General features: G+C 38.3%; 2 protein-coding genes across 4 annotated transcripts; both read left to right on the top strand.

Moving 5' to 3' along the window:
• The first annotated feature begins 384 nt into the window (after nucleotides 1-384).
• Nucleotides 385-12,565, top strand: rspry1 (ring finger and SPRY domain containing 1). The gene is made up of 15 exons (XM_007249192.4): nucleotides 385-753; nucleotides 2,052-2,571; nucleotides 4,816-4,868; nucleotides 5,889-6,001; nucleotides 7,084-7,210; nucleotides 7,714-7,772; nucleotides 7,908-7,974; nucleotides 8,067-8,198; nucleotides 8,595-8,710; nucleotides 8,799-8,942; nucleotides 9,192-9,303; nucleotides 10,014-10,116; nucleotides 10,285-10,437; nucleotides 10,603-10,707; nucleotides 11,460-12,565. The coding sequence occupies exons 2-15, from the start codon at nucleotides 2,210-2,212 to the stop codon at nucleotides 11,554-11,556; spliced, it is 1,743 nt and encodes a 580-aa protein (XP_007249254.2). The 5' UTR covers nucleotides 385-753; nucleotides 2,052-2,209; the 3' UTR covers nucleotides 11,557-12,565.
• A 2,135-nt stretch (nucleotides 12,566-14,700) lies between these two features.
• Nucleotides 14,701-22,080, top strand: si:ch211-216l23.2 (uncharacterized protein LOC565061 homolog). 3 transcript variants are annotated; one of them, XM_007249189.4, is made up of 10 exons: nucleotides 14,701-15,000; nucleotides 15,450-15,526; nucleotides 16,502-16,585; nucleotides 16,871-16,971; nucleotides 17,073-17,196; nucleotides 18,790-18,989; nucleotides 20,444-20,719; nucleotides 20,913-21,074; nucleotides 21,212-21,715; nucleotides 21,833-22,080. In XM_007249189.4, the coding sequence occupies exons 2-10, from the start codon at nucleotides 15,468-15,470 to the stop codon at nucleotides 21,868-21,870; spliced, it is 1,548 nt and encodes a 515-aa protein (XP_007249251.3). In that variant the 5' UTR covers nucleotides 14,701-15,000; nucleotides 15,450-15,467; the 3' UTR covers nucleotides 21,871-22,080. The 3 variants fall into 3 exon arrangements, with proteins under 3 accessions (XP_007249251.3, XP_007249252.3, XP_022535381.2); XM_007249190.4 differs by having other exon boundaries at nucleotides 14,702-14,906; XM_022679660.2 differs by lacking the exon at nucleotides 14,701-15,000 and adding an exon at nucleotides 15,346-15,373.
• Nucleotides 22,081-23,797: the final 1,717 nt, after the last annotated feature.

Below are 23,797 nucleotides of genomic sequence, written 5' to 3' on the forward strand. Positions count from 1 at the left end.
TTATTTCCTTTTTACATTTTTACTGTAATGCAGTGTACAAGAAATCGAAATTTCAGGAAAAACTAAAAAAAAAAAAATATTTTCTTTATTTTCTGATTTTTCATTTTTGCATTTTGCAAGTGGGATTATGCCACCAGATTTGTGTTACAAAATACAAAAAATGACAAATCTGAAATTCTCTTGAAATTCTGTTTGCGAAAGGCTAAAATGAAAAAAAAAAGTTTTATACCCAAATTTCTACTTTCGAATTTAGCTTAATACGGTCAGAAAAATAAACTGATAAACGTTACGCAGTAAAGTTGTGTGAATGGGAGAGCTGCTGGTTGCTAGGAGGGGTTGGAGCTGGGAGGAGGAGGAGGAGGAGGAGGAGGAGGGCGCTATAGAAATATGTGATGAGCTCACAGTGCTGAGTGCTCTGACTGATCCTCTGTAACGGGCTCTTCACCAGTTTATGACAGAAACATCTCATGGCTCGGCGGGCAGAACTTGGTGGATAGCCAAAACCGCGCTGTTATTCCTGAGCTTCAGTGGTTTTCCGCCGAGGGGACACGTTAAATTGTGTACCGGTGCCTCAGCAAATGTGGGCTACAGACTGGCTGCGTGTTCCTGTCTGTGGGCTTAGTCGCGTAGTGGTGTGTTAGCAGTTAGCTTCAGTTATACACTTCCTGTAGCGCTTTCGGGCTGGGCCTGGATACCGAGGAGGTGCCGCTGCTCTCCGATTAAGAAAAAACAGCGCGTCTGCTCATGTTAACGGTAGGTCCTGTATTCACTTTTTATATGAGGTTGTTTCGTATTAACCACTGTTCTTTTATCACTGTTGTCACAACAGTTACTTCACACAAGCTAGTCAGCTTAGCCAGCTAGGCTAGCTGGATATGGCAACTGCCGCTAGCGTCACAGCTAACTTAGCTAGCTAGCTAGCTTAGCTTACGTGAGTAAAAACGTAGCTAAGTTAGTTAGCTCAGTCACAGCACAGGCTACATGTTGAAGCTTGTTAGCGGAGTCTAACCACAAGTTTGTTAAGAAAAGAACATCTAGGTTAGGTTAGTGAATAGTTTACTGTTTATTTTAAAGTCGCTCAGCGTGATTCAATCTTTAAGCACACATTTAGCTCGCTAATGTTATCTACGTTAACCATTCGTCAGATGTTAACGTTATTTAGTTAGCTTATAGGTGGAGTTGGCGAGGTGAATATTATCCAGCTCAGTTAGCCTAGCCTGTGTTATTATTGTTTTTTTCTGCTGGATCTGCTGGTGCTCTTCAATTTTTAGCAAACTTGACAACCTTAATGTGTAATTTTAGCCTTGACAGTTACAAACACACAGAGAGAGACAGAGAGAGAGAGAGAGAGAGAGAAAGAAAGAAAGAAAGAAAGAGAGATAACTACTTTTAAAAAGTTTAATTACATACTCCACACTCAAAAACGTTTACTGATCTAAAAAGTCCTTTTAGTACGTAAAATGTCCGTAAACTTGACTAAAGTTAGCTATTGTTTGTTAGATAAGCTAACCTTTTTATTCTAAGCTACCAGCCTATTGTCTCAAGTGTTACTTCTTTATGACCTTATTTTGGACTTTTAGAATGTAGTGAGAATTTCTGTTCAATGTATAAAAATCTGGCTTAATATTGTCTTGAGAAACTAAATTTTGTCAACTTTTAGACTTTCCGCTCCCTCTAGTTAATTCATTAATTCTGTTTTTTGAGGAACCTCCTGTTTTTCAAATTATAGTATTTATATATCGTCAACACACCTGTTCCAGCTAAGAAGCTAACCAAGCGTTCAATGAGCTGAAGGGATCAATTTTATCTTTTGTAATTTACTAATGATGAATCAAATCCTGGTTACTAATCTGTTTTGGTAGTAGATACCTTCTAAAATCAAAACTGAAAGCACAGCTCCAATAATGAAATGAATGCTCTTTATACTTTTGATCAAACTGGAACTCTTAAGTTGTGGGGCCAGTTTTATTGTTTTGTTTATTAAATTTTTTTATAAACCAAGCTGTTTGACAAGTTAAACATGTACTCATCATCACTATTTGTCTCCACAGAGTGAAGAGTGAAGTGCTTCCTGGTGTAGGATGCTTGTTGACTGCAGCTCGAACGCTGTCGCTTCTTTCTGCTTGGCTGCTGACAGTCTGCAGTAGCACAATGATTGACATCTTTTTGCTGCCTGTCCTGAGGTGCCTCCCCAAGTCCTTCAAATGATATGATAGTAGCCACCTGGATTGCATTCTGTGCCAGCAGGAGCCTTGCGCGGGTTCTACGATTGACCGTAGAACAGCTGCGAACTGTAGAGTTCTGGCCAAGCTTTGCAGGCAGTGGAGCCATGGGGAACAGCTGTGTGTGCAGAGAAGACAGCGACGTGGAGGAGGGAGCAGCGCCTCGCAGGCAGCTGAGGCGAGTGGACAACTCGGCCGCTGATCCCCCGGAGGCCAGGAGCAGCCGGCCCAGGGACCCCGTCCGACCACCCAGACGAGGCCGGGGGCCTCATGAGCCACGACGGAAAAAGCAGAATGTGGATGGCCTGGTGCTGGATACACTGGCTGTCATCAGAACTCTTGTTGACAAGTGAGTGCTTTTCAGCTTCAATTAAAACAGGAAGTGAAAATACCCTGGAAGGTATGACCTCATACAACTGGAAATATGGCTTCAGAGTGTCATGAAAATTAAATAGGAATTTTCTGTCTCTTTGGGTTTTTTTCATAATGATTATTGGGTTCCTCATTCTTCAGCCAGTGTTTTCCAAAATGAGGACACTAATCTGCTTTACACTGAAGTATTAAGCTTATTCTGTGTAAACAGTGGTAACAGTGTTTTCTATTCCATATCGTCGCTGTCCAGTGACAAACAAGCATCTCCAAAACAGCAACTTTACGGGAGACAGATAAAACTTTAAAAGAGTTTATTTTAGGTGACTTTGGAGTTTCTATTGGTCCATTCATCAAGAAATTGGGACCCATTGTAAGGCACAGTTTGGTCAAATTATGTAGTAAGCTACAATAATTGACTTGTTTTTTAATGGACAGCAACAATTTACGCTCTTCTGTTTTCAGAGATGTTGGCAGATCCATGTACAGAGTTTCATTTAGTTTCTCAGTTCCAGGGAAAAATGAAGACTGGCATGGCACTCTCACTAATGTTTAATGAGGAAGGCATTATTTATTTATTCATTTTTTCACACAGCACTGCTTTTAATCTTAATTTATTACTGGAGCCAAAAGAATGTGCCAACATTAGCTGCTCCTCATGTTTGTCTTAATGCACCTGTATTATGTCAGCATTCCTCCTCTTTCTGCATGTTCTCTCACCTTCCCACATGTTCAACCTACATGGATGTCCACCAGCCTACGTTAATATCTTGTGTTGGATGCTGACTTACAAAGAGAGGTTTAATATGTGCCTGATAGATTAATATATAATTCAAGTATACAAGTAAATTCTAGATGCTAAATGTTCTAGATGCGTACTAATACTATAAACACACCTGTCTTTCTATCAAGCACACCCACACCTGCTAACATGTATACACCAGAAGCCCACATGGACACAGACAGTGAAACGCCTACTCCAAACTTCACATTCTGTTCTGTGTTCTTAGAAGTGAAGCTATGTTACAGGAAAGGAAGAGCATACAATGGCATGTACTGGATGTTGAATCAGTGACCTCAACCTCACATGACCTCATTATCGCTCACTTGGCAGTAGATTTCGGCAATGGCATACCTTTTTTCAAATGATTATTTGTAGCCTGGTTGCTAACGGTATCCTACAGATGGTAAACATCCAGACAGATGTTTAGACAAATTCTGCCACATCAGTGTAGTGTGAATATCTAAAGTTTACAAGCTCACTCTGTTAATGATGTTTAGATTCATATTACAGAGACAAGACCATATTTACTGTTTTGAAGAATTAAAATTTCAGAAATCACTGTCATGCTTTGTGTGATACAGAGGCTAGACTGGTAGACAAAGTCTTGATATTTTTATGTCATGTGAGATGCATGCCATTAGACTTAGTCAGCCAAAAATGGCAAACCACTGCAAAAGTGGGTGATTATGAGGAATCAGATATTTTCTTCTTAGTGAATGATGTGCCAACATGGTGGTTCTTGTTGGTGCTTGTTTTGGGTGTTGGAGAGCTCCTACTGGTTCATGATTTTACTTTATTTGTTGTATTCAGCCACATTACAGAAAGACAAAAATTATAATTTGCATGATCTTGTCACAAATTTGAATTATTTCAAAATGTAATAATATTAGTAATTGTGCTACGGGTTTAGCTGCTGATATACCATTTTGTAGCACAGATTCTGTCAATAACATTTGGTCTTTGTTGCACAGACCTCTGATTTATGGTATGGATGAAGGGGAAAAAAAGACTATAAGATTATAATGCACAGTGGAGAGAGGAGATTATACGTCCAATTTAAATCTATGTGATGGTGCTGTTGTCCCGGAGGGCTTCCTCTGAGAGAGAGTTCAGCTGTCACCACACAGATTTACCATTCCAGGAGCAGTTAAGGAGATGGATGGGGACATCCTGCAGCCAAAACAACCAGAAAGCAGCAGCAGCTGCAGCAGCCCGACTCCATCTGCCTTCCTGTACCTATCGATCATCTTTCTTTGCATGTGCCCCTAACATCATTTTGATTTCATATGTACTGTTTAGACAAGCCACTGAACAGTGTGCTACAATGAATTGACTGAAATGCAGACCAGAAGGAAGATGGCCAGTTTTAATATTTTGTTCACTGGGTTTCAGCTAGTTTAATCATCTTTGCCTCAATATTTTTTCTTTTTTGTGTTCTAGTGACCAAGAGCCACCTTACTCTATGATAACGTTGCATGAGATGGCTGAAACCGGTAAGTGCAAATACAGAACGGAAGAACACATCACACCACTTCCTCCACACACTGTCAGACCTGTGCTTGATGTGTCATCTCCATGTCTGAATTGGACTCTAGCCTGGGCAGTCTCCACCTAGCCAACCCCTGCTTAAATAATTAGCATGTTACCCAAGTAGCGGAAGCTGTGGAAATAGCTGGGTATTAGGAGGACCTGGCCTTTACTTTGATGACAGCCCTGGCCTTTACTGTCATTGTCATAGCTTTTCTAGATGTTGTTGCTAATGCTAAAGTTGATTTGCAGCTCGGCTGCACTTTTTGTGTTATGTGTAAAAAAAAATAAAATAAATAATAATGCTTTTGTCTGGATCAATATACAGCATATTGTAAGGAAAAGTGCTCTGCTTTTTTGATTATATTGCAGGCAGACTTGCAGAATATGAATGCAATATTTGACATGCAAGTTTCCTGTTATTAAATCAGTTCTTTTCTCTGTTGATGACCTGCACTCGTTCCAGCTGTGACTCTACAACATTCCTAAAGAATTTTGTCAATTGTTTGAGTCTTTACGCACCAGGCTCTTGACCAATCTGTGCATTTTATTGGGCAACAAAATTCAGCTGAGCTCGTCTTCACAACTGTGTCTACCAGCCCTATTTCCTCACTGTCTGGTTGCCAGGGTTTCAATACATGCTGTTGCCTTTATTCATACATGCATCTGTTGTTTTGGTGGCACCAAATATATATAGAGCAGAAAGAGTACCACACAATATTATAGTGATAGTCTTGTTGTGTATAGAAAATGTTAGTGATATGTTGGCTAGTTGGTGGAAACTGTTCTGTTTTAAAGAGAAGCTTACATCTCTTGCCATTCATTTATATTTGGAGATATTGACACATCACATGCAGCATGTAGCTTGTCATCATTATTGCGCAATATGTAAAAGAAGAGATGAGCAGCACTCTCAATGTCTTAGACAAAGGACGCATCTTTTACAGTGGATTATAAATGCTATGCTTTTTTTTATGTCTTTTAAGATGATGGATGGCTAGAAGTGGTGCAGTCTCTGATCCGAGTGATTCCTCTGGATGACCCACTCGGTCCGGCTGTGATCACCCTGCTGCTGGATGAATGCCCTCTGCCCACCAAAGTGAGTAATAATTCATCCTGTATGCACTCACCAGCACAACAGCAGAGCACACCAGTTGCAACACGTTTCAACATTCTGAACAGATATGGTTTGATTTTGATATGAATTTAAACATTGGTACAGTGTTAAAAGTAAGTGTCTGTCTAAATAACTGGATGTTTACAACAGTTTAATAAGATATTTTTTTTATTATATTATTTTCTTGGTGTTTGAAACGGCACCTTTATGACACTCTTAAGTGTATCCATGTGGTGTCTTTCCCACTATTTGCATCAGCGTTATTTTTTTCTTGTTCAATTTTAAAAAATCTCATTTCTCTGTAACAAACTGTTTAACATTAAGGAAATCTCATCCTCTCTGCAAAAAGAGGCCCATTTGACCTTTGTGTTTAAATTATTACCTTCTTGTGCTGCTCATATAACATGGATGCGATATACTTGGAGTGATAAGTGGAATTATATGAGAGTGTGTAAAAAGCAGTATTAAATATTTTCATCACTTGTGTTCCTACTGTGCACACGCATGTTCTTTTGCAGTTAAATTAGTACTTTTGCATTTTCCGATCAATTTGTGTATGAAACCTTTGTTCCACTGCTTGACTAAATAGTCCCCTTTAATTAGACAAATTTTCTGTCTGTCTGCTGAAGCCACACCACCTTGAGGTGAAACGCTTCCTGTTATTTACAGGAATTATGTAAAGTCATATAGGCAGGAAAATAAGTTTGGATCTTATCTGGTCATACTGGGTAGGCATTTTGGTGACAAGTGTAAATAGAATGCAATCAGACAATAACCAGATACTGTCCAGATACAAAATGCGTGTTCATGCCGGTTGTAAACATGACTTTACATGGCCATAGATGCCTTGAGGCCTTTAGCTGATATAGGCTGAGATCAGATTTCTTAACTGGGCTAAGATTAACAAGACTTTAGCCAGTCTAGGACATCAAACCCCTGTTTTATACAAGATCACAGCTAAGTAAAACCATTGGTGTGCAAATAAACAAAGTTAATGATCTGTTTAGTGAACGTAGGACAGTCTCATTCCCCTTTTGTAATGTTGCCATATGTCCTTTTCCTAGGATGCTTTGCAAAAGTTGTCAGACATGTTAAGTCTGAGTGGAGCCGTGGCTCGTCAGGACGCCCTTATCCCCGCCAAGCACCGCAACACCACTGCAGTACTAGGCTGCCTTGCTGAGAAACTTGCTGGTAAACCATTTGCATTTGTCTAAACAATACTCTGCATGCATGTAATGGACACATGCAAAAAAAACACTGTATATTGTTTTCACTTGTTTTCATATATGACGATTGTGTGCGCATTTAAAACATGTCAATACAGAAAGATGCTGCATCTTTTTTTTAACATTCTGGTCACTGGTGCAAAGCAGCATTCTAGCATTTCCGAATTCCAGGGAAAAAGCTGAGTCTGCACTCATACAAGTTGTGTACTGGGTACGATGCTGCATGCTGCAGCCTCCCTACGAGACCAATGGCCATGCTCTGACAGATCTGCTGAGCCTTGTAAACACACACACACCAACACACACACACACACACTAGCACAATCGCAGAGTTCACCCGAGGGCCTCTGCCCTTTTCTTGCTGTCCAGTGGTTTCAGTGTCATGAAAACCGTGACTTCTCATTTTGCTTTGGTAGCTAAATGCTTGCCTAGTCTGTGTCATTTGAGTCCTTACTCTCTGTCTCACAGGCCCAGCTAGCATTGCACTCCTCAGCCCAGGAACCTTGGAGTATTTACTGGAGAGCCTGGTGAGAGTTTTTTTTTGTACATATCATCATCATGCTTCCATGATGTTAACACATACTGTCACACAGAGCTGTGATTAATTTCTTCAGGTTTCTTCATGTCATCCTTGTCTTCCTTTGTTCATTTTTTCATTACAGAGTTCAGAGGCCCATCCAACTGTAATGCTCTTTGCCCTCATTGCTCTGGAGAAGTTCTCCCAGACCAGTGAGTCGTTATACTGTGTTCTCCTTTTCTCTGTAATGTCACATTTGGGAGCCATGAAGAATGGTCACGAGTGCCTGTTGTTGTGGTTTCAGGTGAAAACAAGCTGACTGTGTCCGAGTCATGTATTAGCGATCGACTTGCTGTCTTGGAGTCCTGGGCAGATCACTCGGACTATCTTAAACGCCAGGTTGGCTTCTGTGCACAGTGGAGTCTTGACAACCTCTGTGAGTACCTCCAGTTTTTCTCCAAAGAGGTTGGAGGATTGTGTTTCCTTAATGTTGTAATAAGTGAAGAAACAGTTCAGTGCAGTTTATACACTTTAGTGTATGTAGTGAAGCAGTTTAATTGTTTTTGGCATTAGCAACTAATTTGAAATTAGTAAAAGGATAGCAGTATGTATCTCAGAAGACAGGTTAGGAACATCCACATCTGTGTAAGTTCTACCACATCCTGGTTTTTTTTGTGATTAAAAAATGTACAGTGATGTTCATTCTACAATTCAGCGCAGTCATATAAATTTCACTTTAAACTTATTGAAGTTCAACTCTGTAAATTTATAGCCTGACAAAGTTATATGTTTTGTTTTGTGGTTTTACCTAATGTCAGTCCCTTTATTTTAGTTCTAAAAGATGGTCGCCAATTCACTTACGAGAAGGTCAATCTCAACAACATCAATGCCATGTTAAACAGCAATGATGTCAGTGAATATCTCAAGATATCTCCAAGTGGATTGGAGGTGAGAACGGAGCAACAAGAACTATACATCTGACTGTACTTTCAGAAGATTCACATTTACAGATCTTAACAAGCGCTTACTTTTCCAGGCACGGTGTGATGCTTCGTCGTTTGAGAGTGTCCGCTGTACGTTCTGTGTGGACTCAGGGGTTTGGTACTATGAGGTCACAGTCATCACCTCTGGGGTCATGCAGATTGGCTGGGCCACAAAGGACAGCAAGTTCCTCAACCATGTATGTTGCTTGATTACAGATGAAATATCTAAGTAAACATAATTAATACAATCAAAAGTGCAGAATAAAAATAATGAATTACCTTGTTTTCTGAATAATGATTGTTGTGTGTCGTTTGTGATTCAGAACTGACTTCTTTTTTTTTTTTTTTTTACAAGTTTAATGCATAAAGCTTGTAAGCAAAACTGCCCTGGAGAATTGCCTTACTTAAACCATTGTCAGACTGTTGTCTGTTTGTGTGTGTGATAGGAGGGCTATGGGATTGGAGATGATGAGTACTCGTGTGCATACGATGGCTGCAGGCAGCTGATTTGGTACAATGCTCGCAGTAAACCTCACTCCCATCCCTGTTGGAAAGAAGGTTGGGACATTGTTAAAATTTTTATAGTTAATGGTTCTATGGTTCTAGGCATTCATATGTTTAAATACACTAACAGTAAAGCCTTCCAAGCTACAACCCTTTTAAGAAGCATGTTTTGTTGTCTTGTGTTTTTGCATTCTGTGCTCTGTAAACAGATTTAGAATCTCCATAGCTCATAGAATTTCTACAATTTGTTTCTGCTTTTTGTCTGCTTTTGCTGGTCTACACAAATGCTCATTAGCAGATAAAGCTGTACTTTTTGGTTCTTTTGTATACACAAACTGCTAAGAATCTGCTGCTGCTGTAAAGTACTCACCCTCACTCCCTATCCTTTTCAGCACTCCTCCATATACTTTTCACTAAGATCTGTTTTTTTAGTCAGTGAAATTGGTCATTAAATTAGCTTTTGTGATCTGCTTTAAACAAATTAGCTATCCTACCACTGTCTTGATGCTCAATTTTTTGGTCTGCAAACTTTACAGTGATGATCTGAATGGTTATTGTGATTTTAACACATCTATACAATGCAGAAATTAAACAGGTTCTGATTGAACAATTTTTGATATCTGTCAGTTTTGAACTCTGTGTAAAAGACATTAATATATGTGTGTTTGTTTGCAAAATTGTTCAGCTATAAAAAAACAGGTTTGAAGCCTTTAGAAACCGTTTTCAGTTTATTGGAGGTATAGTAAGTGTTTTTTGTTCTACAGGTGATGCCATAGGATTTTTGCTGGATCTCAGCAAGAAACAGATGGTTTTCTTCCTGAATGGACACCAACTTCCTCCTGAGAAGCAGGTGTTCTCCTCTGCCACGTAAGCAAACCTTGTTTCCTGTCCTCTTTTCCAAAGTGTGCAGATTAGCATCTGCAGCTGTTTGAGTACCAGTTTGTGTTCTATAAGATGATGAGTGAGTGTTAAAGCAGCATGTTTGTAAGTTCTGCTGATTCTTGTTCTCTTATTTACTGTTTTTCTTTTCTTCAGGTCTGGCTTCTTTGCAGCAGCCAGTTTTATGTCCTACCAACAGTGTGAGTTTAACTTTGGGGCCAAGCCCTTCCGCCACCCCCCTTCCGTTAAGTTCAGCACCTTTAATGAGTTTGCCTCACTCGCATCCGATGAGAAGATCATCCTTCCCAGGTATGTTTGGATGCTAAACACTGAACAGGAATTTTGAAGGGAAACCTCAGCAACTTTTAAGTGAAATTGTTCTGTAAAAGTAAACCACAAGCATTAGTTTCATGTTACACTGTAAACAAGATTTTCTTTGTTTTTTCCCCTCTTATTACCTGTGTTGCCTCTCAGACATAGACGCCTAGCCCTTTTGAAGCAAGTTAGCATCAGAGATAACTGCTGCACCCTCTGCTGTGACAAGATGGCAGACACAGAGCTGAGACCCTGTGCACACAGGTACAGTAAAACATTAAAAAATGCTGAAATACATTTATCAGTTGGTTTTTAGGCTACATTCACACAGCAGATAAAGTTGTCCAAGTTGCTACAGCACCAAATCCAATATCTTTCAATAACATCCTTGTGAACAAATCTAAATTGTAATGCACAAAACAGTAATGCTTGATGTGAAGTTTTAGTTTAATCGTCACCAGTATCACAGGACATGTCAAAGAGAATGCATTCAAGCTTCCTGTGAAAAGGTCACATTATTCGGTTCGCTTTGGTTTACATCCTTGCATTTTTTTTCTTTTTTCATTTCCTTTGACACAGCAATAATAATAAAAAAACACTATATATGCCTCTTAAAGCTAAATTTACAGAGATGTCACACAGATTTTTGTCACTCTCCCACCACCAAAAACCTCTCCCACTGCTGTTGTCCATTTTCCCCTTTGCTCAGCAAATCTCTCAACATAAAATCTTATGAGTACCAGTGTGGCTATTTAGACTGAGTCCAAACAGGAATTGAAAACGTCAGATTTACTGTGCTTTTTGCTGTTCACACTGCCACACGTGTAAGACATCTGTGTCACGTGTAAGGAGAAGAAAAAACATTGGATTTGGTCCACATTTACCTGCAGGGTGTCTATTCATTTATGTAACTTATGGGACATATCTCGTCATTGTGATAATTGCATGGCCTAGTGTTGCATTGGTGCAAAGTTGATAACTTTTTAATGGTTGTCTTTCTTTTTTTCTGTCTGAAGTGGGATTTGTATGGAGTGTGCCTTACAGCTGGAAACGTGCCCCTTATGTCGACAGGACATTCAAACACGGGTCAGACTCATTTCCCATGTGTCCTGACACTAGCCCAGAAAGCCAGGGCATGGACACTCCCCCTAGCTTCCATCCCATCCAGTTCCCTCTGTCCAAGAGATCAACCTGACCAGTAGAACCATGATGCTGTTTCCAGTCTGGAAGCTACAGCTCAGAATGTTGTGAGGAAGGACATGGAACCTTTCCTTCTTCTAAAGACAGAGATTAGGTTTTTCGTCTTTTTAAGGAAGAAGCACATCTTCAAGATGGTCACACACCCCTATCAGAAAGGATGAGAGAGCTGAAGAAATCTGAGGAAGAAAAAAGATTTCTGAGAAGTTCTAAGCACCATTTCCAGAAACCATACATGCCATACAAATGCATTGCATATACAATCTGCCTAGGACTCTCTCTCTACAGGCTCTGATCAGCAGGGCCTGCATATCTCTGTGTTCAGATGTGTTAAATGTATCTGTGACTCTTCTCATGTTTTAGTCCAACTAAACCTTAAAGGCGCAACAAGAAAGACAGCAGTTCCCTAACCACTTTTATTTCCACGATGAATCATTCTCTCTCATTCTCATTCTCATTCTCTCTCTCTCTCTCTTATTCTCTCTCTCTCTCTCTCTCTCTATATCTCTCTTATTCTCTCTCTCTCTCTTATTCTCTCTCTCTCTCTCTCTTATTCTGTCTCTCTCATTTTCTCTCTCTCATTTTCTCTCTCTCTCTCATTTTCTCTCTCTCTCTCATTTTCTCTCTCTCTCTCATTCTCTCTCTCTCTCTCTCTCCCTCCCTCTCTCTCCCGTACTTGAAACAGTTGTGGAATGATTCCCTTGCATCAGTAGGATGGAGGTCTTGAGTTAAAAAGCTGTGATTTCCAGTGGTATTGTATAGATTTTCATTGTACGCAATGAAAATCGCATTAAGTATCAGCAACTAAACTCCGTAAAGTTGCAGAGAATAAATTTTGTTCAGGTTTCAGTAGTGATCATGAAATGGCCTGAACGATTCAAACATTTGTCTTGCTTACCCTGATTATGTAAGGAAGATGCACATACAACCCCTGGCAAAAAGTATGGAATCACCAGTCTTGGATGAGCACTCCTTCAGACATTTCATTCTGTAAAACAAACTCTGATCAAAAACATGATACAATAATAAGGTCATTCCAAAGTGCAACTTGTTGGCTTTCAGGAACACTCAAAGAAATGAAGAAAAAACATTGTGGAAGTCAGTGAATGTTACTTTTATTGACCAACCACAGGGAAAAAAATATGGAATCACTCAATTCTGAGGAAAAAAGTATGGAATCACTCAAATTGAAGGTAGAAAATAAGGACACATCCAGTCAATTTCCTTTCCCTAAATGGACACCTGCCTCAGATTAGATCTGCTTGTTAGTCTGCAGTTAAAAACACCTGCAGTCATGACACCTTGGAGGGCTGCTGGACGAATTAGAGTGGCAAGAACCATGGCTCCAACAAGAGAAATGTCTCTTGAAACAAAAGAGAGGATTGTGAAACTTCTTGAAGAAGGTAACTCTTCACGCATGGTTGCTAAAGATGTGGGCTGTTCACAGTCAGCTGTATCCAAGATATGGACCAAATACAAACAGCATGGAATGGTTGTTAAAGCCAAGCGTACTGGTAGACCGAGAAAGACATCAAAGCGTCAAGACAGCAACTTAAGGCCATTTGTCTTGAAAAACGAAAAAGTACAACTAAACAGATGAAGCATAAAAGGGAAGAAGCTGGAGCCAATGTATGTGACCGAACCGTAAGAAATCGCCTAAAGGAAATGGGATTTCAATACAGGAAAGCTAAAAGAAAACCATCATTGACACCTAAACATAAAAGAACAAGACTGCAGTGGGCTAAGGAGAGGCAATCATGGACTGTGGATGACTGGATGAAAGTTATCTTCAGTGATGAGTCAAGAATCTGCATTGGACAAGGTGATGATGCTGGAACTTTTGTTTGGTGCCGTTCCAGTGAGATTTATGAAGAGGCCTGCCTGAAGAAAACAACCAAATTTCCACAGTCCTTGATGATATGGGGCTGCATGTCAGGCAAAGGCACTGGGGAGATGACTGTGGTTAATTCTTCTATCAATGCACAAGTTTACATTGACATTTTGGACAGTTTTCTCATCCCTTCAATTGAACAGATGTTTGGAGATAATGAAATAATTTTCCAAGATGACAATGCATCGTGCCATAGGGCAAAAACAGTGAAGGCATTCCTCGGAGAAAGACACATTCAGTCGATGTCATGGCCTGCAAATAGTCCAGATCTCAACCCAATTGAAAACCTGTAGTGGAAATTGAAAAAAATGGTCCACAAGAAGGCTCCGACCTGCAAAGCTGATCTGGCAACTGCTATCAAAGAGAGTTGGCACCAAATTGATGCAGAATACTGTTTGTCACTCATCAAGTCCATGCCTCAGAGACTGAAAGCCGTTATAAAAGCCAAAGGTGGTGCAACTAAATACTAGTGATGTATTTTGAATCATCTTTTGTTTATCTGTTTTTCATGATTCCATACTTTTTTCCTCAGAATTGAGTGATTCCATATTTTTTTCCCTGTGGTTGGTCAATAAAAGTAACATTCACTGACTTCCACAATGTTTTTTCTTCATTTCTTTGAGTGTTCCTGAAAGCCAACAAGTTGCACTTTGGAATGACCTTATTATTGTATCATGTTTTTGATCAGAGTTTGTTTTACAGAATGAAATGTCTGAAGGAGTGCTCATCCAAGACTGGTGATTCCATACTTTTTGCCAGGGGTTGTATCTATGTTTGGGATACTGAGAGTAAAATGTGAAACGGTTAATGTGAGGAGGCGGAAATCTAGAGAGCTCCCAAAGATCATAAGAGTACTGCATTTAGAACCATTCTTTTTTTCTGAACTGTGATGTTTGTAATAAACATATGTTTTATGTGTTGCCTAATTATTATTTGTTGTGACTGTAATTGTTTATAGAGCTGTAGAAATGTTTGACTGAGTCATATTAACCCCTTAAATGCCTTATTATTATTATATTTTTCTATTGTAATTAAAATTATACTCTTTAGTAATGTTCTTTATCACACATGAACATTTTTTATGTAATGCTTGAATAGAAATCCTCAAGATTTAGTGGTATTGACAAAAATCCTGGCCTGTTAATAGTTAATGGGGGTGTTAAGTTTGTTAGAATTTGGACATGAGTCAGTAGAGTAAATTAAACATTCAAACACGTAGGGGACCTTTAGGGTAAATACAACTTCGAAAAAATCTGAAATATGAAGTGTTTGTTTGGTGACAGGAGTGAAGATGCGGCAGGTGGCGGTATTCGCTCCTAAGATATTTCTGAGGAGGGAGAACCATCCGCTGGGTAGCTAAAGATTAGTGAACAAGGTGAGGAACCTGCAGATATACGGTGAATTTAATTACGCTGTAATTAAACGTTGAATTCAGGAGCAATAGGCATCGGCTTTTTTTTGGAATACAGGTAACTAACATTTCAGTACACTAGTTAAATCTACACAAACGCTGTGGATGAATTAGAGATGTGTAGCTAGCCTAGCCTAGCTACTAACAGCTATGGCAATAGGCAATAACGATAACCACCAGTAGCTTTTTTATATATATACTGGAACCTAGCTAACCTAGGTTATATGATTCACTGATGTAGCTAAATGCTTACTGAATTATAAAGTGAGTTAAGCTAGTTTAGTTTAGTCGCAAAATCTTTAGAACAGATGCTAGCCTAGCGTTAGCTTGTATTTGTTATGGTAAACACTACACGCTAGTTTGTTAGATAGATTAGATATCTTAGATAAAGGGTTCAGTGAGGTCTAGCTACGACTGCACGGTTTAAACAGGTAGCAAATTAAACAGGAATACTAATGTAAGACAGTAAAGTGCTTAGTTTGTCTGTAACTGTATTTTTATCCCCAGCGCTGCCCGGGTGTCTCCATGTCGTCGTGGGCGCAGGGCTCTGGAGGCAGGCGGCCTCAGACCAGCCCGAGCGGCGGGTAGGTGCTTTTAAAGAGTCTCTTTTTTCCCTCAGTGAAATATTATGCGCACCGTTTGCGTCAATCCAGCTGATTAATTTACTGATGCTGCTTGTAGTAATAATACATGATATTCTTACAATAAAATATCAGTAACAGTCACGTAGATGTACAGTAACGTTTGCTTAGTTACTGTAGGATAGGAGTAACCCTACTACACTATTACTTGGCTAGTTTAACCCTTTAATAGGCCAGCATTTTTGTAGATTTTGCCTGATATTACACACCTAAATCTTGAGGATTTTTATTCAAGCACTACATAAAAAGATTTTATGGTTTATAATAAACGTTACTGTAAATTCTAATTGTAATATGAACAAAACACATTCTCACACTGTCCTGTGATGATGCTCTCAGGATGTTCATTATGTGTCATTTCGGGGCTTCATGGGTTTAAACTAACTTTCTGCATCTTTTAAAGAATCTCTGATACATACATCACCATGGGCTCTCAAACAAGAAAAAAAGTAAACCTGACATTGCAGAGAGTAAACTTAATGAGCCAACATTCAGGTTTAATGTGTATAAAAATGAATTAAAAACCTACAACGTAGCAAGGCGAGATTGGTACTGTACGAAAAATAGTGTTTTAAAAATACTGTTGTCTTGATTGAATAAATTGTTCCCCTAATTTGAGAATCTGTTTCTGTTACCTGTAATAGGTCATTGCTTTAGTTTTAGAGGGAAATCATTTATTAATAATGTACTATTTTTTTAACTATTCTATTGCGGAATGAGTGGTTAAATGGAAGGAATTATATATTAAGTTCTGGCAACAGTTTTTAAATTTTAAATATTATTTTTCAACTTTGACATTTTAGAGGCTCCATATTATCCTGACATCTTAGCCTTACTGTACCTTATATGGGCGTGTTGTTTTAGACGATAATACATGTGGAAATAAAATGTTGTTTTTCTGTTGTTTGTTCTGTGTAGTGGATTGCAACCGCTTCGATCTTACCGAAGACAGCCGTACCCTACCAGAGAGGAAAGACCAGATGCACACCATGAATCAGTTAGGTAGGTCACAGGTGTGATGGCTTGGGCTATATCAGTTGGAAGTAAATAAAAAAAAACATGTTTTTCTAAAGAAAAGAAAATATAGAAAGAAATTCTCCAAAACAATTTTACATTGCTTTCCTTTAAAATTTATTTTGCTATTACCAACTTCATGTAACCAATTTGAACATGAGAACAGTATATTTTAAATCTTTTTAAACCTAGGGAGCTTTGTTGGAGCTTTGTTAAAACTTTCACAAATACAAATTTTTAGCATCAGGTAAAGTCAGTCTCTTTTGTTTTCAGCTATGAAAATGTGGAACAGCAGGATGATTATTCTGGAACTGCAAACTACGAAACATATGAACATTCAGCACATCAGCCACACCAGACTCATAAGCCCAAAGGTAATAATCCTCTTAAATGTATACCTGCTATTACACAAATGCTAACACATTAACCCAAATTCCTGACAGTAATTTCAACATATTTGAATGTGTTCTCTTAGTTCCCTCATCATCTGGAGATGGTGAGCACACTGCTCTGTACCAGAGACTATATGATCAGTTTCATGGAGATGGGGCCAAGAAGCCTGCTGACTGTGTTGTTCTTTCTGTGAAGACCCAGAATATGTGAGTGTCTGCTACACTAGGAAAATAAAATTTCCATTGAATAAAAAATAATAAATAATGCTTATGCTGCAATGCAGGATTGAGGCTTTACCTGCTCAAGCTTTGCTGACAGAACTTCAGCAAAACCTTGCATTCTTCGAATGTAAAAAAAAAAAAAAAAACATGAAAAATGAAATCTTTTTTTATATAAAATCTCACCAATTATAGAATAAAAATTTAATGATACAAATTAATTAAATAATTAATTAAAAAAAAAAATTTTCTTGACGTCAAAGATCTACACACCTTTTTCAAAATATTCTGTCCACAAATACAAACAACTATTAAATGCTGTATTGTGTTCCTGTGGAAAACTGGCAGGAAAATTATTTTACATTTTAACATTAAAGAATGAACATGATGAAGAGAGCTCCTCACATAAAATTCCACATTGCGACTAATAACATAATTTAATATTAAAACATTCACTGTACATTACATTAAATAGGGTGTGGATTTTTCTTTTAGGAAAAACTGTGTGCTCATGGTAATACATGTACAACAGCCCTATTGCCTATTTGCAATATTAAAGCAAGTTGTCCATTCTTTTAAAAAATAATAACGTTATATATTTAAAATTGGCCTGTGCTCACACTGTAAAATGGCTGCACAAAAATGTATGTCTTAAATGACGGATGAAATCAAATACACCCACTCAGTGCACCTGAATAAAACTTATATATAAAATTCATAAGCACAATTTTATCTTATTGCAACCATTACTTAATCCTGAATATTAAAGCTATACCATAAAGTTGCCACCAAACCAGAATCAATAAGAAACAAACATAAAAACACACGTAAAATTTACCCACCACATGCAACCACACAAAAAACAACCCTCCCAAAATGCATGAATAATATTAATTTCTCCAAATCCTCACTGAACAATATAACTGATTTTAAACAACGAAGAACAAGTGCTTTTTGACAAAAGAAGGAATGTTCTCTTTATTATAGTGTTACACAGTGGTAGTTTTATCCCACTTTTACGTTTCATTTGTGTCAAGAAATATTAAATATGGGAAAAAGATTTTCTGTATGTGACGGAAACAAACGTGACATTAATTGAGTGTTCAAAATGTTTTTTCACCTAAATCAATGAGCTGCAGTTAGCAAGTTAATATCAGTTTGCATTATACTTTGTGACCTAACAGTTAAATTGTTGCTTTATTGTTTATTTTTTCACTATTAATAATTTAGTAAAATTTTATTAATTTTAGTAATATTTTTAGTATATTCAAACATTGTGACCCCATTTTGTACTTTTTCTGCCAGTGATATTAATAATCCTAATATTTATTTTTTCCATTAAATATGCTGGGGTTTAATAATTTATTCGCTTAGATAAGCCTTACCTTTGAACAGAAACAATAATATTAAGTCTGACTACACCCTAGTGTACCTCATTAATTCCTTTGGTTGACCCCATTTCCAACCTTCCATACTGTAAACACCATGCAACACAGTGTTGCCTTCTCTGCCTTCCACATGTTTAACCAGTTTCCTGGTGCATGGAGGTCAATAACCAGCTCTCTTCTTCTTCTTTCAAAGGGATTACCCAAAATCGTTAGGACACTGTTTGCAGGAGCGTGGCCTCTCGGTGGAAATGCTTTACCTGCAGACGGAGTCAGGCCTAACCCGAGCCCTCCAAGATGTCCGTTCCGACGGTTCCCCCTTATGTATTCTCGTCGAGCAGACTAATGTAACTCTGTCCTCGTGCACTGTAATCATATTTTCAGAGTCCCTCAAAAGTAAGTCTCTACAGCCACGGTGTTCTTAGCAAAACAATTTAACCAACATAAATTTAGCATAAATTTTATTCTCAAAATACAGTTGTATGAAAAATGTTTTGTCGATTTTATTAGTTTTATAAGCAAGTAAACAACCTGTGCATCAAAATAGATTTTAGAGGAATTATTTTGTAAATGTCAGTCCACAACTGTGAAAAGTACAAAAACAAAAACTGAAATACTCTTAGCTGGCTACATTTTAAAGCTATAAAAAATACTGACTAAATAAGCTTCAAAGCACCAGTATTTTTTGGGGAAAAATAGTCCCAAAAATATTTGTATAATTTGCTGCAGAGGTTTTTTTACTCTTTTCACTTTTCAAAACACTTAAGTGTTCAATTTTGGTTTTGCATACAACTGGTCGTTCATTGGTGGGTGTCTTTGTGATGCATTTCAAAAACAATTCCAGTTTAGATTTATCACTGTAAATATTAAAACAGTATGTAAATTAATGCAAGACCAATAAAAATTAACAAATAAATATCGTTACCACACACATGAATGCTTCTTATGTGATCAAAAATATCAAAAATACAATAAACTGTTTAGAAAATGAAATTGTCCACACATTTACATCAACACAAAAATGTCCACCTCTAACTTGGAGCTTAAAAGAGCTTTTTAGCCCTTTTTTCATCAAACACACTAAAGTTTTGTTTTAAGTTAATACAAATTTAGAAAAACAAATTATTTAATACAATGAAATCATGTTTTATACATTTAATTAAACCAACAAATCAAATAATGAATAGCAATGAATAGTTTCATTTTGATTTTAAAATTGATGCCCACCACTACAAGAGTAAAACAACGTTGTCAAAGTTTTTTTTTTTTTTTTTTTTTAAATCATAAATTAAATAACAGCCGATGCAAAAGAAATGTATCAACCCGCATTGTAACTTTTTAAGAGAATATTAATTTTTACAAATTAAGTCTATCTGGTCCGTCCCCAGAAAAACTACAATTAAATCTTCATTGTCCTTAAACACAATTTACAACCCATACTTACTACCCACATATTACAATGCCTGATATATTTATTTTAACATTTTTGTTAACATGGGTTCATCAAAATGTAAATTAACATCAGACCTGGAAATTAGTTTGTTTACATACTCATATCATTGTAATTGAATTTAAAAAGTGGAATGCTTCGCCTCTGTTCTGTTTACATGAACGAAAAACACCCTAAAAATCTCACCGCAACCCAATCATCATTAAATCTAATTAAAAAAGAAAACACTTCAATAATACTTTAATAAATGAATAAAGCATATACAGTGTATGACATACACTGGCATATGTCCTGCTGGTCTGATTCTCTTAAGCTGTCTAAACTTCTGTGACCCTCACTGTGCATCATATGTGATGCCCATCCTTCACCTTTTGACTGAGTCTCTGTTGCTCTCACACAGTTCACCGCAACATGCCCAAGGACCAAGCCCTGGAGTTTGTAATGGTGGAGTTTCGACGTCTTGGTGGTGGCCGACGACAGCACGAGTCCGCTGATGCCGCAGCACGAACAACTGAGCTGACTGATGACTACCTGGAGCGGGCCAAGCTGGAGCACCACTTCATGCCTTCCACCACACGCCATCTGCTCTTTCTCATGGCAGAGGGCCTGCACCTCTATTCGGAGGAGCTGGCAACCATCGCAGAGTATGTACAAAACCACCAGAAACGTCTGCAAGGTGAGCAGGCATGGATTTCTCCTGCCAAACAGTAAACATGGCCTTTTTATATGTGTTTAAGGAGTTTATCCTTTTTTTTTTTTTGGTTACCTATTTGTCATAAAAAGCTTCTAGTAATAATGACTTTCAATGTTTACCATGTTTCTATGTTACTAATCTTGCTGCACGTTGTTATGACTCTGTGCCACCCCAGCATTAGCCAATGAATCAGAAAATAAAGTCACACCAGAGACGCTGACCAGTCTTCCTGCTGGTTTGGGGAATCCTCCACCCCTGCTACCAACTCCTATCAGCCAGAGCCAACCACAAAGCGAGCACTCAGCCATGCCCTCAGGAATGGGAGAGCCAGCTCATGGTAAGGGTTACATGCAGACCTTTGTCTCTCCATCAAATATTTCACATTATTGTATGATCTATGGGAAAGCATTTTATGTAGATTAGTTCAAAAATGTGTCTTGTGATTAACACATTTATTTGTTTGTCATCCCCTAGACTCATATCTGAAGACCAAGCCTCCTCCTCTACTGTCAATGGATGTTCTTCAGGGATCTCCGCACAGGCCATCTGCTTCTCATGGCCATGGTACGCCTCATAGCTCTGGCACCACACATGGCCCTCCATCTTCTTTTACTCCACAGCTATCAAGAGGTCCACTAGGTCCTAGAGGTCCTCCACTTCCACGAGGACCACCAGGCCTCCGTAGTCTACTAGGTCAGAGAGAATCTCCAGCTCCTCATGGTCCACACCCCCACCAAGGCCTGCCAGGGCCTCATGGTCCGCCTGCTACACATGGGTCTTCTGACCATGAACCACATGATTTCCATTCACCTCGGGGTCCCTTACTTGGTCATGGACCCCCTCCATCACATGGACCTCCACTACTCCGTGGGCCACCATCCCAGAACGGCCCCAGTGGTCCTCGTGGACCACCTCCTCAACGTGGTCCCAGAGCACCACCACCTGCACTCAGGAGCCTTCACATGGGGAATCAAACAGGTCCACACTTAGAAAGCATTGTGTTTAAATCTTTTTGAGTTTTATAGTTTTTAATTTGTAAATTGGTGAGAGCTTTGTTTGACCTTTTATTTTTTTCTTCATTTTTTTTCTTTTTAGGACCAGCACCACGCCCTTTGCGACGCCTGCTTCCCTGACCCACTTAGGACTGAAATGGCTTCAGCTAGTGCAGAAACTTAGGAAGACCTTGTGTTCTTGATGTTACTTGACAGTGTTTCTTTTGTATTTTATGTTTTTGGTTTCAGATTTGTAAATTGCATTTTATACTTTTTTTCTTTCAGTCTCCTTTTTGTGTCCCTTGAAAGAACTGATGCCACGTTTTATTAAACGTGAGTTGTTTCGTTTCAGATCTTTGTGTTTTTGTTAATTTCCGAACTGTACGTTTCATTCACAACTAAGACTTTAGTTAGTGTAGGTAAAGCCTGTTTCATTATCCAATCAAAGAGATTTATGCTGATAAGGCCACTGTGTGGGCAGAGAACTGACACACACTGCTAGTCTTTTAGTTGTTTCCTTCACTGTTTGGGGAGAACATTTAATAGGCTTAAAAAAAGAAGATCGGAAACTAGAGAATTTCCTAAGGGAAACACATAACGGTTGTACCTATAGACTGTATATAATGAAGCCAGAATATGGCAGAAATGGGAGAATTTCATTTTTTATTAACAATCCATAACTGCATTTTTGTTTAAATATTCAAAATGAATGTTCATCAAAGAAAGATGGGAAGGGATCTAAGTATTTTTCTTTTTATAGTGCATATTATAAAACTATTACCTTTTCCCCCCCTAAAAGCTATTTGTTTGGCATTTCTGTTCCCATCACCCAATCCATTAAAGACCTCCAGTAATATTGTATAATAAGCCACCTTGCTGTTTTTTAGTGTACCTGAGCTGGATTGTACTTAATGTAGCATCACCGGGGAAGGAGTAACAAGGCAAGACCAAAATTATGCTTTTGTACATCATTGCTCAAATAACCTTTATAGCTTGTTTTAAGAGTGTATTTGGCTTGCCACAGGATGCCACAGGGGTCTCTCCTCAGCTCTGAAGGGGTTCTCTGCTTCTGACCTGTTGCCTTGGACAAAGACCCCTTCCTCCAGCTCCACCCAGATTGGGGCCCTATAGTGTAGGCCTAGTCATTGATTTTGGGCTGCGTTGGTTAAAAGGGCAACTCTATTTTCACTTTTGAGCAATAGTTTAACACAGAACATTTACTGTGGATGCATTTCTCTGTACAACAGTGAGCGCAAAGACATCCAGCGTTGGCCACAAGAGTGCAGCAAACACTGCGTTTCCTAATTGTAATAGGCTAGAATTGTTTTACTACGACTTGTGTTTAGAGATACGTTCACTGAGAAAAAGTAACACACCAAGAACCAGCGTTTTTCTTTGTGAACGCTGAACTGACGAACTCCGTTTACATACAATAAATGTGAACGTGAGCGTTTTCACTCTGGCACGACTGAACACTGAGCCGGTTTATAGAGAGCCTACCTGCTTCCTATCTCCCCCGTTTTATTATAAAACGACTGAGCACCGCTTGAGGGTTTATAACTAGAGTTAAAAAAACTTGAAAATGTCTGCAGTATTTAAACATTTGAAATGAGTACAAGTTTCAGTATAAAAAACAGTGTGGCATATGATATATTTATTTTTCAAGTAGCAAGGCTTTGGATGGGTAGCAATGGGTTCTACTGAAAAAAGTAGCCTATTAAAGAAAAATGAATGTGAACTAGTTCATTTTCGAAACCGTAAACTTGTTTAAATGAACTATGACATTGAACTTGCTCATTTAAATTAGTATGAACTGAACTTTAAACTTTTAGTTTATTCTGAACGTGAACTGGCACAAGAAAAATAACTGTAATAGTATTTTTTCCTTGTGAAGTTTGATTTAGCACAGTAGTGATAAGTGTTTCCACCTGTATGTAAGGGTAAAATGCGAGAAAAAAAAGTAGGTACAGAGTTGAGTTTGGTTGGAGCGGACAGCTCAGTAAAATCCATAGACATCATATACATTATAAACATACATACAAATATATATATATATATATATATATAT

Source organism: Astyanax mexicanus, chromosome 9 (assembly GCF_023375975.1).
Source record: "Astyanax mexicanus isolate ESR-SI-001 chromosome 9, AstMex3_surface, whole genome shotgun sequence".
Classification (NCBI taxonomy): domain Eukaryota; kingdom Metazoa; phylum Chordata; class Actinopteri; order Characiformes; family Acestrorhamphidae; genus Astyanax; species Astyanax mexicanus.